This window comes from Echinops telfairi, unplaced genomic scaffold (assembly GCF_000313985.2).
Source record: "Echinops telfairi isolate 266 unplaced genomic scaffold, ASM31398v2 ScPeMD7_7469;HRSCAF=8507_1, whole genome shotgun sequence".
NCBI lineage: Eukaryota > Metazoa > Chordata > Mammalia > Afrosoricida > Tenrecidae > Echinops > Echinops telfairi.
The window spans coordinates 100,811,704-100,830,781 of record NW_022111373.1 but is presented as its reverse complement, the minus strand read 5'-3'; the positions used below and the strand labels follow the sequence as shown (position 1 = coordinate 100,830,781).

At 41.4% G+C, this 19,078-nt stretch overlaps 1 protein-coding gene across 1 annotated transcript in view; it reads left to right on the top strand.

Annotated features, from left to right (window-relative positions):
- ITGA1 (integrin subunit alpha 1) overlaps nucleotides 1-19,078 on the top strand; it is a 140,596-nt gene that overhangs the window by 38,992 nt on the left and 82,526 nt on the right. The window contains exons 7-8 of the mRNA XM_045285243.1: nucleotides 11,003-11,151; nucleotides 14,945-15,095. Coding sequence (XP_045141178.1) covers nucleotides 11,003-11,151; nucleotides 14,945-15,095 — 300 coding nt within the window. The remainder of the gene's footprint in view (nucleotides 1-11,002; nucleotides 11,152-14,944; nucleotides 15,096-19,078) is intronic.

Below are 19,078 nucleotides of genomic sequence, written 5' to 3'. Positions count from 1 at the left end.
TCAGACTGTGTGTTTGCCATGGATCAGCTCGGGCTACTCAAAACCAAGAGGCAGCAGGGGTCCGATGATGTCCAGTCCAGCAAATCTCCAGAAATGAGCGAGAGCCCCAGCAGAGAAAAGCAGAGTTCCCTAATTCCTAAAGAAGACAGGTTTACGCTCAGATCTAGGATGAAGATGAGATGTCTCAGCAAAGGGAGATCTTCAAAGAACCCACCAAAAAGATACCTGTTAGGACTAATAACAAGAAAATCCACCTTAAGATAGTCCCAGTGAAATCAAAATGTATGTGCCCACACGAGGAAGTTTCAAAATGTTTATGGAAAAATTCCTTATCTTTTAATTCTACTTTCCACAAACTTTTTGAAGTCTCCTCCTATTTATCTTGCCTCTCCCTATTCCCGAAAGGTCAGAAAGTACAGTTAGCAATTGAAGGATATGATTAGGAAAATCAATGCAGAAAAGGCCAGTCATGCCCCTTATCAGGAATAGGCTTCTCACAGACTGTGTGTGCTCTAAGAAGGAGGGAAGGATTTAACTGTAAGTAAACTTTGATGTTTCTTTTATTGGTTTTGCTTCACTTTAGACAGGATTATTCGCAGTTGTTGCTCATAGATAGTTGTTTGTTTTTATTTTAGCCTACAAACAGAGCAGTCACGTATGGTTCAAGCTAAATGACAGACTTTCAGCTGACTGGATGTTTGAAAAACTTTTATGCGTGAAACATTCTAAAAGTAAGGATTACTGGAAATGCCATAGAATATCTGTTCTCCCATTTGTCAACAGATGAAGAGCTATACTGTAAATAAAATGGAAAGAGATAGTGGGCACTATGTTCTGCGTTCTGATTCTACTCTGTGAGTGCTTGTTAAACCCTGGGTGCTGTGGTAAAGATCAAATACAGTGACCTATTCTCTGTAGACTACACATTTGCCATTAACAATTGCTACGATTGAAAGATGGTCTCAAAAAGGTTTAAAACATTCCAGAAAGTAATTGCCACCACAACAGAATATGGGGGGTGGATGGACAAACAGAAGTATTCCATATGCCAACTGATAAACATATTAGGGTAATAGATGCAACGCAAGTGATGAAAACATCACCAAGTCTAAATTTTAAATGTTTCCTCTGTTTCTGGGTGGCCCCATTTAGACTTTGCAAACAGTCAAGCAGTTTTTGCAAACCAATTTCTTTTCCCCAAGACAGAGTAAAAGCTATAAAATTGCCTTTTAAAACTCCACCTATAAAAACAAACCTGAAACACTCTGAGCTTCCCATAAAAGATATGACGTTATAAACATTATGGAGGTCTTATTGATCCGCAATACCTAAACATAACATTGCTTTTAATAATAAATGAGCATGATATAAATATGCCAAATACAAGTGCATTACCCTAAATAAAACCAGTAAATTGTGAGGCTTGATATAAAAATGAAATATACTAATGGAACAATGTCTAGATTGTTCACATCACAAGTGTACCATAACATTAAACTGGCAAAACGAAAGAGAGAAATTAATTACATTTTAGGAATATTATTTATCTTCCTTTTACTGCACATTTTATAGCCACCTCCCTGGAAGTCTTAAATGTGAGTTTGGTTCATTGTTCCTCGGTTGGAAAAGAAGCCTAAGTGGGCCAGGCAGTCATGTCCTGGTCCATCAGGCTGCAGTTTGAGTGTTGTGCTGGGTATGAGATGCAGCTTCTTGCTATTCACATGTTTGCTGTCCATTCTCTCCCCCGGATTACGTACCTAAATTTCTTTGAAAATAAAATGTATATTAAGATATTACCGTGAATTTGATAATATTCTATTTGTTGCCTGGTGAATAGCATACATGCTTTTCCATTTCTAATATTTTCAATATCTCCAGAGTCCATGTCCCAACCACTTGTCTTGCCTACCCCTAATGTGTGTGAATGTGTAGTGTCATTAATGATTCAGAATTGACTCGATGACAGTGAGCGAGAATGTGTGTCAATTCTCATACAGAACATTCACACATGGCTGTTTTTCGCCAATCTCATCTGTCCCACTCCCGCCTGCCCCCGCCTTTCTGAGTTCACAGTTACTTCTAGGAAAGTTTCCCATTTTTGAAATAGCCTTTTATTGCTTGCAGCTACTAAATGACAAACCTATGACCTGCAATACTGGTCAGTGGGACTACAGGCATCTGACAACCTGCCCCCAGTCATTCCACCACATCCTGCCTGGCTTCATGCCCACACTTTCTGCCTTTCAGTGGCTCCTTGCCCTGGGTCTTCCCTGCACACGTTGGACTTGGCGTCTATTATTCCCTCTGCCAGGAAGACCCTTCTCCATCCTGGGCCTATGTGCTCCTTGAATAGCTTAGATTCAGTTCAAGTGTTATTTCTCTGTAATTTTCTATGTTCATCCTGCCCACCAGGACCAAGAGAGCTTCCATCCCCTCCCATGGCCTTGGCAGCGGGCGACATGTCCTTCACCTACTGCTCAGCTTACTCAATCGCCTTCTTCTGTGTTCCATTCATCTCTCTGTCCTGGGAGCCTCGGAATTCCACTGTGGCAGGACTATGTGGCTCTTTCTTATGGATGGGATGCAGTCCAGAGTTCCACGTGTTTCTGAGCACAGAAGGAAGCAAGTGATTAGAAATGAAAAGCTAAAATTCCTGGGGGGTTTCACTTCCCTTTGTATTAAAAAAGCATAGTGTAGTGACCGCTTTCTCTCACTCTGCTGCATAAAGCCAGACCAAGGCACTTGCTTATGTGTGTGCTTAGGGTCTTCTTTACAGGTGTCCACACACTGAGTCACATTCACCCCAATCCTGGTTTTTCCCATCACCCATTTTCTCCACCAGTAAAATAAATGGAATATTATGTTACATTGCATAGGCTTGACATTTTGAACCTGGATCATTTTCATGGCAGTATATCCTATCAAACAGCAGGTGCCCATTTCCTAGCATTTATGTCTATTATTTATGACTTTTTCTTATGTTTTTGAGTGTTCATTTCTTTAGGTAATGATAATCTGCTTGTGAACCCGTGGATCACATATAACTTTGCATAGTAGTAAAATATTAAGCCTGTCTTTAGCTAACTCAAACCAAACACTGCCAGCTAGTCAATTCTGACTCATAGTGCCCCTATAGGACAGGGTAGAACCGCCCCTGTGAGTTTCCTAGACTGTACTGCTTTACAGGAGTAGAAAGCCTCATCTTTCTCCCAAGGAGCTAGCTGGTAGTTTGGAAGTGCAGTGGGAAGTCCAATACACAACACTATGCCACCAGAGCTCCTTTTGCACCCCAGTTTGATAAACAGAAATATACATTGAACAGACACAGACCCTGAGGTGTTGTCCTGTCAACCAATAGTGCATCTCACAGAAATAAAGAAAAATCTCATTCCTTTTTGTTTTTCCATTTCTATAAAGTTTAATTGTAAGCAGCAATTAACTATGTAAAGTGGTAAAAAATTATAAAGAAAAGTAAAGACGTCGTCATCATAAACTCCCTGCCATCGAGTCAATGCTGACGCATAGCGACCCCTTGTGGGTGTCTGAGACTAACTGTTTACAGAGTAGAAAGCCCAGTCTTTCTCCTGTGGAGATGCTGGTGGTTTTGAACTGCCGACCAGGTGGATCGCAGTCCAACTCGTAACCACTACACCACCAAGGCTTATAATAGTCAGGATATTACTTTACTTAAAAAGCCATGGCTTGAAAATATGAATTATTTCATGAAATCCCAGAAAATTAAGTTGTGCTATGAATTAATATTTAAGTGCTGATGGAATTGCTATGACTTAGCAAAGAGGAAGACTCCTGACAAGATGGGGTGACACACAGGGGCTGCAGCAATGGATTCAAACATAAGAACCATTGTGCGGATGGTGCCGGACGGGGCAGTGTTCGTTCGGTTGAACATAGGGTCACTGTGGATCAGAACCAGCTCTGCAGCAACTAACAACCACAACAAGGGAGGAAGTAATTCCATTTATTCATAATGCTTTGATTCAGTACATTTAGTAGGTATTTCAGACACATCAGTTTCATTTTTACTTCTTCCTACAGTTTTATTGGCATATAAGTCACATAGCATGTAATTCAGTAGTTCAATCGCACCAAGAAGGGTTGCACAATCATCATCACAATCAATTTTTAGAATATTTTCTTCATTCTTGTATTCATCATTATTAGCACCCCATGTCCCCCAACCTCCCCTGCCAAGCCCCAAGGAACCATTAATTGGCATTGTTATTCTCTTCTTTTTCTTCTTCCTAATAGTCCCCGCCCACCCTGATTGTGTTGTTTAAGTCAGAAAGGGTTTCGTTCAGTAACTCTCAAGAGCCACGTTTCAAATGTTCTTCATTCACTTTTCTTCTTCTTTGCTCACTTCAAACACAGCCATTTGGGTAATTCGTTGACTTTAATTTAGCAGATATTGGTGGCATGTGTGATTGTTTGAGTATTGTGGGCAGTAATAATTCTATGCGAACAATTAGTTCTTATAGTACAGCCCTCCTTGATGCCCATACATTGACGATATGGGTGCTGTGTGTGGCGAAGAAGCTAGATGGTGCCCAGCCAACAGAAAGGATCGCCTCTGGGGATCTTAAAGGCTTTTCTTCTAACAAGCAGTCATGTAAATGAGGCGTCAACTAAGTCCACAAAGTAGAAGCACTCCAGGCTGGGTGCTATCATCCTGGTCCTCCTGTTAACAATTCACACGGAGGCCTTATCAAACTGGAGGACCGCTTCAAAAGAGTATGTTTCTGAGAACTGCAGTGGGGGAAGTTGGAACTCTTACTCTTTTGCACCATTTGACGCTCTTATGGTGCTTGAGCAACTTATGGTGCTCCCCACCTTCCTTAAGATATAGAAAGAGATTCTGGAAAATCCTGCACATTATGCTTGCACATGATTTCTATTGAACCAGGTCTCACCAATGCTCAGCAAAACCCTACATATGGAGGTAGTAACATTTGTTATTTTGTGATTTTTGTGTTTTCATATGGCCCTTCTCTGAATTAAAAATTAATAAATAGCAGCCTTTGCTGGGGGGAAACTGACAGCATATCTTATTCTGTGTGGTTCCTAAGGAAACAAGATCTCCAGTTTTCAGTCCAGGACTCATACGGAATGTCATTTCCCTGAGACTTGAATTTCCACTGCCCACTCTTCGCATTTCCCACATGTATCACTCTTTTCCTGCTTATCATCATTTGTCTGCTATCTCAGTTTTTCCACTGGGCTATGTGAAATGTTCGTGTCATCTAATAAGAATGCATGGGGGTCAACTGTGAGCAGAGCGAAGCAGTGGTAATACGGGATAAGGCAATACCCAAAGCTGTGACATAGCCCGTGCTCTTTACCCTGTCAGCTCTGTTCGAACTTAACAGCTATCGTTGGGAGATAAAGCACACACACACACAACAGTGGGAAGAATGCAGCGCTCCCAGGAGCAGGACAGACAAGTTTGCTTCAGAGACCATAGAAGGGAAAGATTAGTGCCAGCTACATTGGCAGCTCAGTAGGAGTCGTTGTACAGAGAAAGTGGACTTGAATGGACTCTTAGAGAAAACGTAGAACTTAATGGGATTGGAAGGAGGGGAAAGAGTTCCGGTCAGAGTTCATATGAAAGGATACTGAATAGGTTGGTGAATAGAGAAGGTCGGACCAAGATCTGAGTGTTGAGGAAGAACTGGATTTTAATCTAGAGACCCAACATTTCAAGCCGCACCTTGGATTTGTATTTATTTTATATTTTCCATCAGAAAACAATAAGGGATTTAGGAGAGTGAAGCAGCAGAGCAGCAGAGGACAAATAAGGGTGTGATTTCCGCCAAAGTTCCACCATCAGCCTGATCTCACAGAAGGGACTCTGATGATGCCAACTTGAATCTCAGGTCTGATCTTTCCATCTGCACTTGAAGGTTGTTGAGGAGCATAAGGAGAGGGGCAAAGGTTGTAACTCCCAAGTAATTATTTTTGTGTTTTAACCCTTTGAGACAGAGCATTTCTAATAGCCCAAGGGCAGGCGTCTGAAGGGCATCTCATGGGACGTGATTAGAAAAGAAGTATACAAAGGGATGAGACACTTGGCAGTGAAAATGTTCTCATAAAACCTTAAAATTTGCAAAGAATGAGCTTGTAGAGGTGAGATAGATTACAAACTGAGGAAGGCAGAGAGCAAGCAAAGAGATAATATATTTTAAATGTATCTCTGATTTATCCAGATGTTAAAGCTCTTCCTATACATGCGATGCAAATAATTCAAAAGCTCCTAGTAGGTCCTCCGCTATATGGACTGTGTGTTGTGAATATCAAGTGTTGCACACTGCTGGCATAAAGCAGCTTTGTTCCGTCGGCATGGCGTTCACCTCTTATCCTGGGGACGAACTCAGCCTCATGCAAAAGTGAGATGCGCTCATGCGCTTGGGGATTTCTGACTAGAATACGATTTAACTCAATAGAGAGGCGTTGAGTGCACTCACTAGGAAAATGGGAGCAGGATTGTTGGGCAGTGCTGCACACAACCCCCTTTCAGATTCAGGGTCATAACTTTGAAGTGAGACCGGCTTGAAAGTTATGTGGCTTTTTGTTTAGCAACTTTTAGCCTCACAGAAACAGAGTTGGGAGGTAGCCAAGGCAGTCTACTGGAAGGGGAAAAGTGAAGAGAGTGAAATGCTTGCAAGTTAATGATTATGCTGATGGACCGTGGGATCTACAGAAAAACGAGGGAATCAAGGGTAGGGCTGGTGAATTTATTAGAGGTCTTAGGTGGTCAGCGACTGGCTCAATTCAATAGAGAGTTGGGACCCAAAGTCACATGTAATGCTTCTGTTTGAGACCGGAGTGCTGCAGTCTCTCCGGGAGCCAAAGTGAATGATACGATCTTTGGAATAGCTGATACCGGTGAGTTAGAGGGAAAGATCACCGAAACTGAGGAACCGAGAATTGAGAGACAAGAGCATTTGGTACAGTATCCCAATAGATACTACAATTTTCAAGAATTATGACAGAAATAGGCGTAAAAATTTCCCAAGTTCTTTAGCTTCCTACCTAAGCAAATACAACCAACAAAAAGCAAAACGGAAACTCTTTACGATGTCCCGAATGGATGAGCAATTAACTTCCACACTGTTATTTATTCATCTTGGCACCTAGAGTTAGGATAATGATTATCTAAGTAACATAAAATCGCTTCGCTTTCATTTACACTGAATGCTTATGTATACAAAGTCAATGTCAAGTCTGCGTGATTTCCCTTAATAATTATCCAAAGTCTCTCTGGATTACTGATCAAAAGCTATAGGCCCATTGGGGGCAAGAATTTTCAATCTATGCAGGGGTAATAAAGAGAAAACCAGTCATCACGTTGAATTGAAATGCAAGGAAACAGCCTGCAAGGCAGTGATGGCTCTGCTCTCATCAGCAGGGATGCATGTACAGGAATTGGGCAAATCGTATGCTCATTCAGTTTATAATACTTATAATATATACCTTATTTTATACTTGCATCGTTTCTCTAGTTATATCTGAGTTGTCTTATACTCAGCTAAGGGAACTAGGGAAGGATTCACAAGTTCATTTCCTTATTTTGAAATATGCCCAATTGATTTATTTGTTATTTGCATATTTATTGAAACATAATCTGTAGTGTATTTAAGGAGCCCTACTTGGTGTTCAGCTGCTAAGCAAAGGCTGGTCGTTGGACCCCACTCTCCACTTTGAGGAACAAAAGACCTGGAGATTTCTTGTTCACCAGGCTACATAAAGAGTGTAGTGGAGGAAACCCCACAAGACCATTCTACTCTGTCCTACAGCATCACTATCAGTCAGTTTTGACTCAATGGTGCACATCAAATTCATTCCACTCTACAAACAGCTAAGCAAATTCATTGAAATAACACTAGTATTAAGTGAGTGAGGCCATCAAAGGATTATAGGGAGCTGTCCAGTGGAGAAGGAGCCTAGTGATGCAAAGATCCCTGGGATAAAGGATACAGGTTGTGGATTAAACAGACATTCCTTCAACCAACTATAGAGTGGATTTTTAATCCACTGTTTCTTCATCTGTGAAATGTGATATTAATTTTTACCATAATAAGAATTTTTAAAATAAAAATGTATTGTAAACTAAAAACAAAGCATACTATTTTTATTTAACAATAACAGAAGAATTGCTCCAAGATGTTGTACATTTCAAAGATTATTTCAACTATAGGGTGCTCTTATTTGTTACTGCACAAAGAAGAAAATGCTTCTGGCTTTTAAGAAAACTGAGCTGTGACAATGCATTGATAAACAGAAATATAATTAACCCTAGCTGTGAACAGACTAACATTGGCAGTGGAAGACAGAAAGATGATAGATGCTGGACCTTTCTAGAAGCTAGGAAAGAAGACTAACACTGGAGACAAGGTTGGCTATCAGGCAGGAGCCAGAGCCAGCTTTGCCAACTGGCAGGGGGGCAATTGCCTGTCACGTGTACTTCCCCTACTCAAAATGTGAAGGGCTTGAATTCCTATAACAAATGCCTTCCTTTAGGTAAGGAATTCTGCAAGTCCTTAGTTTGGGATGAAATGGTATCAAATGGTTAAGCTGAGCTCTGTCCCCAGTCCTCTGGAGGCAGATTCACTATCTTGATGCAGATTATTATCATTATTTGGTTGGACTTAACCTTTAAAGGAGGGTTTTTTTGTTTTTTTAGATTGTTTTGTCTTACTTTTTTTTATAAACATTTTATTAGGGGCTCATACAACTGTTATCGCAATCCATACACATATCAATTGTGTAAAGCGCATTTGTACATCATTCTCAAAACATTTTCTCTCCACTTAAACCCCCCGCCATTAGGTCCTCATTTTTCCCCTCCCTCCCCGCTCCCTTCTCCCTCATGAGCCCTTGATAGTTTATAAATGGGTATTTTGTCCTATCTTGGCCTGTCCGACGTCTCCCTTCACCCACTTTTCTGTTGTCTGTCCCCCAGGGAGGAGGTCACATATAGTTCCTTGTAATCGGTTCCCTCTTTCCTACCCACTCTCCCTCTACCCTCCCTGTTTCGCCACTCACACCACTGGTCCTGCAGGGCTCATCCACCCTGGATTCCGAAAGAAGGGGCTTTTAAAAGTAAGAGAAGAAAGCATCTCTGCCCAAGAAACAGGAGGAGAAAGAAGGAGACGGTCTATCAAGCCTGGAGGACACCTGCTTTACTTTACGTCAGCTTGTCTCTGCAGTATGCTGCTTGCAGAATTCATCTGCGAAGAGAGAGTGAAAGGAGAAAGGAGGAAAAGGAGCAAGTAAAGAAGGGGGATTGGGTGGGAGAAGTGCTGACTTGAAAAAAAGGAAGACAAGGCTAATGTAACAAAGCCTGAAAGAATTAAGCGTTGCTCCAAAGAAAGAAAACAAAGCTCACTGTTGTGGATTCGATTCTGACTCAGGGTGACGTTATGGAACAGGGTAGAACTTCCCCTGTGGGTTTCCAAGACTGTAACTCTTTACAGCAGTAGAAAGACCCTTCTTTCTCCACAGAGTAGCTGGTGGTTTCAAACTGATGATCCGTGGTAGTGACATAATCTGTTGTCAATTTGAGACGTGAGAATGAAGGGGTGGAGTTTAGCCTATCAATCAGGTTGCAGCTTGATGACCTCATTTGGAGGAGCTAAGGAGATAAACGGTTCACTGGAGGCAGGACACGTGCACACTCCCTGCGAGACATTACTGAGGACAAGCCTGATAAAGCTATGCTGATGCAGCCAGAACTCTGGAGCTGAGGGGTGGGTGGAGCACGTGGAGATACATGCCAGCACTGAGATGCTTACACTGTCAGCACTGGATCCACAAGACTTTCCACCCACTGGCCTGTGATCTTCCTCCATTTGGAGTCAATGCATATGTTACATGAGTCTGAAGAGGAATTTATATCTTGGTATCGGACATATGGTCTAATATTGGACTTATGGACTTGATCTGGACTGGGCTGGGATGTTTTCTCAATATTCAATTGCTCTTGTATATAATCTATGAATTTGTTTCTCAAGTCTACCCAGACTAACACAGTATCACAGCCTAACTCATAACCACTATGCCACCAGGGATCCTTAAGTATTCCCCCAAGACACCAAAACCAAATAAAAATCCACTGCTATGGAGTTGATTCCAACTTGTGGCTCCTCCCTGTGTGGCAGAGTAAAAGTCCCTCGAGGGTTTCCTTGGCTGATCTCTTTGAGAAGGCAACTCTGCAGGTCTCCCTTCCATGGGTGAATTCAAATGGAGAACCTTTAGCAATTGATGTCAAACCACTTATGCCACCCAGATTTCTCTGCACATCACTCTCCTTGCCTATTTCTCTAGCCTCATCTCCCTTCGACTCCACTGTCATTAGCCCTGGGACAGGATCTCTGCCTCTCTTTCCATCCCTAGGACAAACCTATCTCTTTCCCTTCTCCACCTCTTCCCACCTTTGTGTAGAGTGCTGTCCCTAAGCTCAGGTATCATCTAGAACAGCTCACTGTCCTCTGCACTTTAACAACCCTGCAATCTCAACTTAAATATTATTTCTGGGAGTCTTCTCTGAGCCTCTCTTTTTAAATTAGCCAACAGACTACAGCTTTTCTTTTACAGCTTTTTGCACAGTTTGCAAATATAAAATTATTTGAATGGTCACGGTTTTAATCGTTTTCATCTTGCGTAGAAACTCCAGGAAAGCATGACTGATCTAGTTCATCATGTCTGCCCAGGACCTACCAAAGTCAGTCAGTAAAAACTGTTGAATGCATAAGCCAATCATTTCCAAAGTTTTATAACTGTCCTTTGTTTTTTGCTCTGTGGTTATGAATATGCACAGGTTGGCAATGATTATTACTGTCAAAGTAGAAGCCTTTGTGAACTGATAAGTTTTTAAGGTCCTCTGAAAGAATAAAATGCATTCCATCTGGTGTATATGATCAAACTAAAGAAAATTAAAACAGGCAACTGTACCAGATGGATAACTCTCAGTGACTTGGTATTTCAGGTTGGAATTTTACAATATGGAGAAAATGTAACCCATGAGTTCAGCCTCAACAAATATTCATCAACAGAAGAAATACTCGTTGCAGCGAAAAAAATAATCCAGAGAGGTGGCCTCCGGACTAACACAGCCCTTGGAATAGACACAGCAAGGTATATGAATGAAAAATAAACTCGAGTAGAAGACTGCAGAAGTAACTGTTCACCATTTAGCCTCTTGATATGTTGACTGAAAATTTACCTTGGCAATACATTGCAGCCATTTAAAAAATTAGATCCAGCTGATCAATGAACTAGCGGAAACCAGATCAAATTTACTTAGGGTACTGTCTAATCTTTCTTCTCTTCTTTGCCTATTAGCCCAAGAGTTTCCTTGGTGCAGACTCAGGTGCACACTTACTTCCGTCTACTGGATCTGATTCTTGAGTACCTAGTCTTTATATTAGTGAATATATTTTCCCTTTATTCTTTGTTTTTAGATTCTAAGAGTCCCAGTTATAGGAAAAAAACAGATTAACATGAAGTCTATATATTTTTTCGGACTTTACTTGACATTGTTGAAGATGTCAAAAAAGAACGTTGGAGAAGCCAAATAAAATATTGCCTTATTTCAGCTGGTTTTTGTTCAGTTCCCAGATTGAAAGAAGTTGAAAGGATTTGAACATGCAGAATGCTCTTTCTTTTTCCATACCTTCTCTAAATTCCTTCCCCTTGACATCCTTTCTTCTTCCTCTCAAACAGTTCTCACGGAAAGCACATAACGTACGCTATGGTTGGATGACATTTCACACATATCACCAGATCTGTTCTTCTCTTCCAATATGGAGCATGGTATCATCTCTACTTTCTCCTAGCCCATCTTCAGCTCTTTTCACCACTGTTTCTCCCTTCATCACAATGAAAGCTTCTAGGCTCTTGCATGCAAAACCAAACAAACAAAAACAGTACCCCAATTCATGGGAATCTAACAAATAGCTTAGCTGATATTAAGAATTCTTCTTCTGCGTGTCTTCAGTCTCTGCTCTCTCTCTCTCTCTCTCTCTCAGTAGTTTCTGAAGAGCTTCATATCCACGTTCTCACTTTTCCCACTTTCAAAGGTGAGTGTTTTAAAGGTGTTAAAATCATTAGTATGGATACACTGAAGACAAGGTCAGATATTCGAACATTTGAAAAGTTCATGTGCAGCTTTAGACTCTTGCGTGTTAGAAAAGCATGCGGTTCTAGTTACATGGCCCCCAGGAGAAAATCACCACTAGCAGCCGGGGTCAGGTCACATGTACCTGCCTGCAGGGTCACAATTTGCATGCACAACCTGCACAAACCTAGGCGTACTGCAAGCACCGTCTGCAATCATTGACTAGAGGTCAATGACTGCACATTCAAAGTAAACCAAAGCCTTCTTTGAGAGGTCTAAGCCTGTAGGGAGCTGTGCATTTTCCGAAAGCAGCCACTGAAGAATGAATATTCATCTTTGAAAACTAACTGGAGAACAGTTCTGGCTGCTTTTGCTCATGCGTGAATACTATGCTAAATGCCATGCCCCTGTCTGGTTTGGGGCTCTGCTTTTCACAAAGTGTCAAGCTGCAGGGTACAGAGATTAGGGAATTTTGAATATAAATGAAATGCTTACCATGCTGTTAATAAGTTTCCTTCTTGTGCATTTGGGTGTGGTTTTTTTTTTTAACACTTGAAACATGTTTTTAATTGCTGCAGTATCTCTTGCAAGCAGGCCTGGTTGCAAGCACTATTTTAAAAGTTTTAAGATTGTTTGCCTCATTACAGTGTATTTCAATTCATAAGACATTTGGTGTTCTTCTCCGTATACCATATGTCCTTCCCTTTTGATAAATAGGCTTATGGTATTTAACTATTAGACTGAATTCTCCCTGCCCCTAGAAAAGGGACCTTTCTGGAACATTTGAGGTTTAAAATACTGGTAGAGAGGTCACTGCTTAGTTCTAAGAAAGGGCATTGGATGCTGTGTTTTGGAGACATGAGCAATGTGGTGAGGAATATATTTTAAAAACACGAATGTGCTACAGAGTTCAGCCAGTAGCTGTTCTGACATCATATAAAACTAGCCCTGGTTCCAGCTCTCAGCTTTTGTACAAGAAAGTGCTTTTAATCATCTCCATCTGCTGATGTTCATTCAATTATGGCCTTGATCTTTATGAGAATGAGGCATTTTGATGATCATCTAAGGAATTAGAACTAAGGAATTAGGGTTGACTCTCATATGACATCAATATCCTTGTTTGAAAGACTACCCTTTACAAGAACATCTCTCTGTGTGGTGTTAAGAGCACACACATGTCCTGTCCCTCCCCTCCATGATCCATGTGTTTTTTTAAGAAAAAAAAATGTTTTTTTTTTAATTTTGAAAATTTTAAGAAAAATAGAAACATATAAAGAGTACTACAATAAAATTGTACACATTGTGACCCTTCAGGCAGGTACATGTAAAATCCTGCATATCTACGGAACAGGATGGAAAATGTTTAACATCTTATCAGGCTTACTTCAAGTCCTTTTAAAGGAAAAGAATAATCACAGATAAAATAGCCTTTGTCCTTAAATAGGTGTCAACTTTGGTGAAGGGAAAGATAACGTACTATATGGAGATAGAAAAACGGGGGTGTGGGGAAAGAAACAGTAAACGATTGAGAGGTTTGATAGGTGGTTTAAAATGGTGACTGTGAAAATGATGATCTGATAGGCAGACCCCAACCTAACGTACAATAACAATACCCTTTGTCCACCTGGGCCAACAGAGCCCATTGCCACTGCTCACACAGTACCTACCGTTGTGGATTCACGGTGCATCTACGCGAGAGTGAGCATGCTCTGCACTGGTGGTGGAATGTTGGTTTAAGAGAAGTGTTTTGTCGGCCTGTTCAAACCTGCAAATCTTTGTCCTCACGACCAAAGTAAAGTAGTAAAGGAATCATTTAACATAAGGATTGCTTCACTTTATATAAACTCTAAAAATATTGTGAGGAAATCCTTTCATTATTTCCGTGAAGTTAGATGCACTCTTCTCGTCCAAGAGTCAAGAGAGAGAGTGAGTTGATACAAGGACATATTAAAGGAGGGTGAACATGTGTAGTTTATACAACACATAAAGCAAATGAAAAGTTGTCCACTACTCCCTTTTCTCCATCTCTCCCTGGATACATTCTTATGGGATAAAATTAAAATTATTTTGTTTGCAGTCAGGTTCTAGTTATGTTCCTTCGGCTCCATTTCTCCACCTTAACACACTTATTATTCTGTGTTCTAAAACCTGATTCTATCTACATCTCTTAGAGATACCCAATCCATCCTTGATTCATTTAACTCTGCTCAGCTGCCAGGCCACTGACTTAAACCATTGCCTTTTATTTCAATCACTGATATTTTCCCCATATCTCACACTCTCTCAAACACTCAAACCACATAAAAATTCTGTTCACTCTCCTCTCCTCTCCTCAGCTCAAAGAATTCCTAATGTCTTCGATGACTGCCAGAGTAAGTATGGAAGCCAGAGAGGGCCAGGAGAAAGCTCCTGCTAAAAGCAAAAGGAAAGAGGCCCGTCAAACAAGAAAGTCAATATTTATACAGTAAGAACTGACTGGGAGCATTGTTATAGAACTCACGCTCTCTAACTCTGATGTGTTCCCCCGCACACCCCTCCTTTGAACGGTCCACAAAAACAACTCCTTACTTCAGCCCTTTGTCTAAGGAATGTGTGTGTGACCATTAGCAGAATGGTGACCTCCCCTTCGTCTGGAATAAATCTGGACAAATAATGATCCTTATGCCTTCCAGCTCCAACAATGGGTGTTGGTGCTGATCTTGGAGCGAAAGCACTGGGCTACCTACAGTTATCCATGTTTTGTTTGTTTATTGCTTTGCCTCATCTTAGGTGATTTTTCATTGGTCCTTCTTCTATCTGTGCTTTTTCCAGGCAAGAGGCATTCACTGAAGCCCGGGGTGCACGGAGAGGGGTCAAAAAGGTCATGGTGATCGTGACTGATGGGGAGTCCCATGACAGCCACAGGCTGAGTGAGGTCATCCAGGACTGTGAAGATGAAAATATTCAGAGGTTCTCCATAGCTGTAAGTAAGAGGGGTGTTTTTCAATCTCAAGAGTGAAGAAAAGAACTGTATATGTAGCCTGGTAATTTTATGAAAGTTACACACACACGGTTGTAAAGGAGAGATGCTCCACTTCCATGCAAGCTTTGTGAAGGCAGGATTGGGGGAGAAAGGATGGGAGGAAAGAAGAAAGAGAAGATAGAGAAAGGGGGATAGAGAGGAAGATGGAATGGAAGGGAGGAAAAGAAAAGACATACTAGATTATAAATGCCCAAAATGCAAAACTCACTACCATCGAGATCTCTCGGACAATAACTACATTGCCTGGAATTTGGAAGATGTCATGGATCGAATCATATCCAAAAAAAAAAAAAAAGTCAGCTTGCCTAGGCCATATTCTCTGTTGCTTGGCTGTTATGTAATAAGGTAAGCTGGCAGTCATGAAATGATGTAATCATCTTCCTTTATGTGATCTGATATGATCAACCAATCTTGGGGATTAGGTTGGGATGAAATACCTTTACCTCAGTATACTGCACTGATCTGATGTGAGGGGAATTTCCTTGGTATGTGGTTTATGCCACCTTTTATTTTACAAGAGATAAAAGTGGATAAGATATAATAATAATTATAAATTATTAAGGGTTCATGAGGGAGGGGGGAGCAGGGAGGGAAGGGGAGGGGGAAAAGGAAAATGAGGAGCTAATTCCAGGAACCCAAGAGGAAAGCGAATTTTGAGAATGATGAGGGCAACAAATGTATAAGTGTGCTTTACACGATTGATGTATGTATGGATTGTGATGAATTGTATGAGCCCCAATAAAATGATTAAAAAAATAAAAATAGAAAAAAAGAGAGATAAAAGTGGATAGAACCAAGCAAAGGAGGGGCCTGACCACCATCAAGGAAGAAGAGTTATGAGTAGAGTGTTTCCTTTGGGCCCAGGGTCCCTATGCTGAGAGCCCCCTACATCCAGGGGAAGATTGATACCCAGACACATGGCCATCTCCAAGAAATGCTGGGTTCACGGATGTTGAAAGGAGACTAGGACCCTATTCCAGAGCCAACAGAGAAAATAAATTCTCTGTCCAACCTAATGTCCTGCATTTAGCTTTCTAGCTTTCTAAATTGTGCGAGATAACGATGTTTGTTAAAAGTCATGCACTTTGGTATTTCTGTAATAGCAGCACCAGATAACCAAGACAGAATTTTGTACTGGGATGGGATGATGCTCTAATAGATAACCTCAAATGGGGAAGCAGTTTCGGAATTGGGTAATGGGCAGAGGTGGTACTGTGAGTTAGGTGTTGGGCTTCTAGTTACAAGGTTAGTGGTTCAAACCCACCAACCACTTTATGGGAGAAAAATGAGGCTGTTTGGTTCAGTAAAGCTTGATAGCTTCTGAAACTCTCTGTAGGGTCACTCTGGGTCAGAATTGATCAATGGCAGGGGATAGGTTTGTTGTTGTTGTTTTCAATAGCGAAAGCTAATTGCCTTGAATAAATTGATGATGAAATTATGGATGTCAAAGCCACTTTGAGTGAGAACCCAGAAGGGCAGGGAGCTGTAATAGTAGAAATGACACAAACAGCATGGAGCAGTGACAATAGAACCAGAAGACCACTGCAGTAGTGCAGTGGCCTTTCCACAAAACAAGAACGTTGAGCCCTTCTAACTGCTGCTTACTGGTGCAGTCGAGTGGCCCTTGGGGAACTTATCAGAGGGCTAAAGAGCTTGATAACACTTGCCATAGTAGGCAAGAGACTAGGTTGGCCTAAGGGGCTGACATGACACATGCGATAGTTTTTTTGTGTGCCAGCATGGCACCCGTAAGAGTCTAGCCTGTCAATCAGGTCACAGCCTGATGGTGCCTCCTTGTGGGCATGGCCTTCTCATAAGGAGGATCCTGGGGACATCCTCTATCTCTGTGCCTTCACTTTCCTGCCATCGAATCACTTGGAGACCTGCCAGAGCCCTGGAAATGCATCTGCCACCATTGGATCCACAAGACTTAACACGCACTGGCCAGTGATCTTCCTGCATTTTGCATCATTGCTTGTGGTTGCATGAGTCTGAAGAGGGATGTATGGACTAGTATTAGACTTATGGACTAGTATTGGGCTTATGGACTTGATATGTACTGGGCTGGGATGTTTTGCTAATATAAAATTACTTCTTAATATAAAGCTCTTTCTTACACATATATGAGTGTAACTGAAAGTGTTTCTCTAGTCAGCTCAGCCTAGCACAGCGAGGAATGAGGAAGCAGAAGCTGAAAACTCTGCAGAAAACAGAGTTGCCTTGGTCTAAAAAGATAGGCCACAGACTCGGAGGTCTCAAAGTGTGGGAGTTGCATCCTCTGGGCATTCAAAGATTAGCACCACAGCCTTCTACGTTTCAAAAAATCAGCTCTTCACCTACTCACTTTTGCCATTTACAAGTACCCAGGGAGCTGGGGAGACCCACTGCCCAAAGATGAGGGGACAGTATTCCAAAGTCAAAAAGTGTTGAACAGGTTTTAAAGGACAAGAACAATTTTTAAGATTACCATTCTGCTAGACTATGAAAATGGGGCTCTTAAAGTCAAAAGAGAAGAATCACCATTCCAGTGTTTTGAAAGGTGCAGAATCCAGAGAGCACGACAAATACCCAGAGTCTGGAGGGTAGAGCCGTTGCCCTGAAGAAGGGTGGGCTATCCAGCCTACAGGCTTCCTGGGAACGACCAAATCATCAAGACCAGCTAACATCACATGCCTCACCTGAGAGAAGGAGCATCACATGAGGGGTGACTTAATTAAATCCTTGGCCAAATACAGCTGGCGGTTCAAACAGAACAAGGGTATATTGCATGGTTTAAAATAAGGAAGAGTGTGCTTTAGGGTCGTATCCTCTATATATACTTATTCAATATGTATGCTGAGAAAAATCATCCGAGAATCTGGATTATATGAAGACAAATGAAGCATCAGGATTGGGAAAAGGTTTATTATTAACCTGTGATAGACAGATGACACAACCTTGCTTGCTGAAAGTGAGGAGGGCTTGAGTCCCTTGCTGATGAAGATCGAGGAGAGCAGCCTTCGGTATGGATTAAAACTCAGTATAAAGAAGACCAAAATCCTCCCAACAGGACGAGTAGGTAACATCATAATAAATGGAGAAACGGTAGAGATTTTCAATATCTTGTCTTACTTGGCTCCACAATCAATGCTCATGGAAGCAGCTGTCAAGAGATGAAAAGACACACTGCACGGGGCAAATCTGCTGCATAAGACCTCTAGAGTATTGTTTCCCCTTTTTTCTCTGATTCTCTTTTTTCTTTTCTTTTTATTAGCTGGGATTTAATACATATAACACGTCCTATCGTGTTTTGAGAATGATGATGGCAACAAATGTACAAATGTGCTTGACACAATGGATGGATGCATGGATTGTGATAAGAGTTGTACGAGCCCTCAATAAAATGATTAAAAGCAAACAAAAAAAACATATCATTCCATATTTCAATCATATCAAGTAGAATTGTACAATTGCAAGCACATCTTTAGAGTATTGAAGATCAAGGATGTTACTTTGAGGACTAAGGTGCGCCTGACCCAAGTCATGGTGTTCTCTGTTGCTTCATATGCATGTCAAAGTTGGACTTTGAAGAAGGAAGACAAAAGAAGCATTGATGTGTTTGAATTGTGGTGCAGCCAAAGAATGTTCGAAGTACCAGGGACTTCTAAACAGACAAACACATCTCTCTTGGAAGAATTATGAGCAGAGTGCTCCTTAGAGGCAAGATTTTGCCTTATATTGTTTGGAAATATTGTCAGGAACCACCAGTCCTAAGAGAAGGACATTGTTAGGAGCATCAAAGAGGAGGGTCCTCAAGGAGACGGGCTGACCCAGTGGCGGCCATCAGGGACTCAAGCACAGGGACCATTGTGAGGGTGACACAGCACCAGGCAGCGCTTCCTTCTGTTGTCACTGTTGGTCAGAACCAACCCGATAGCATCTAG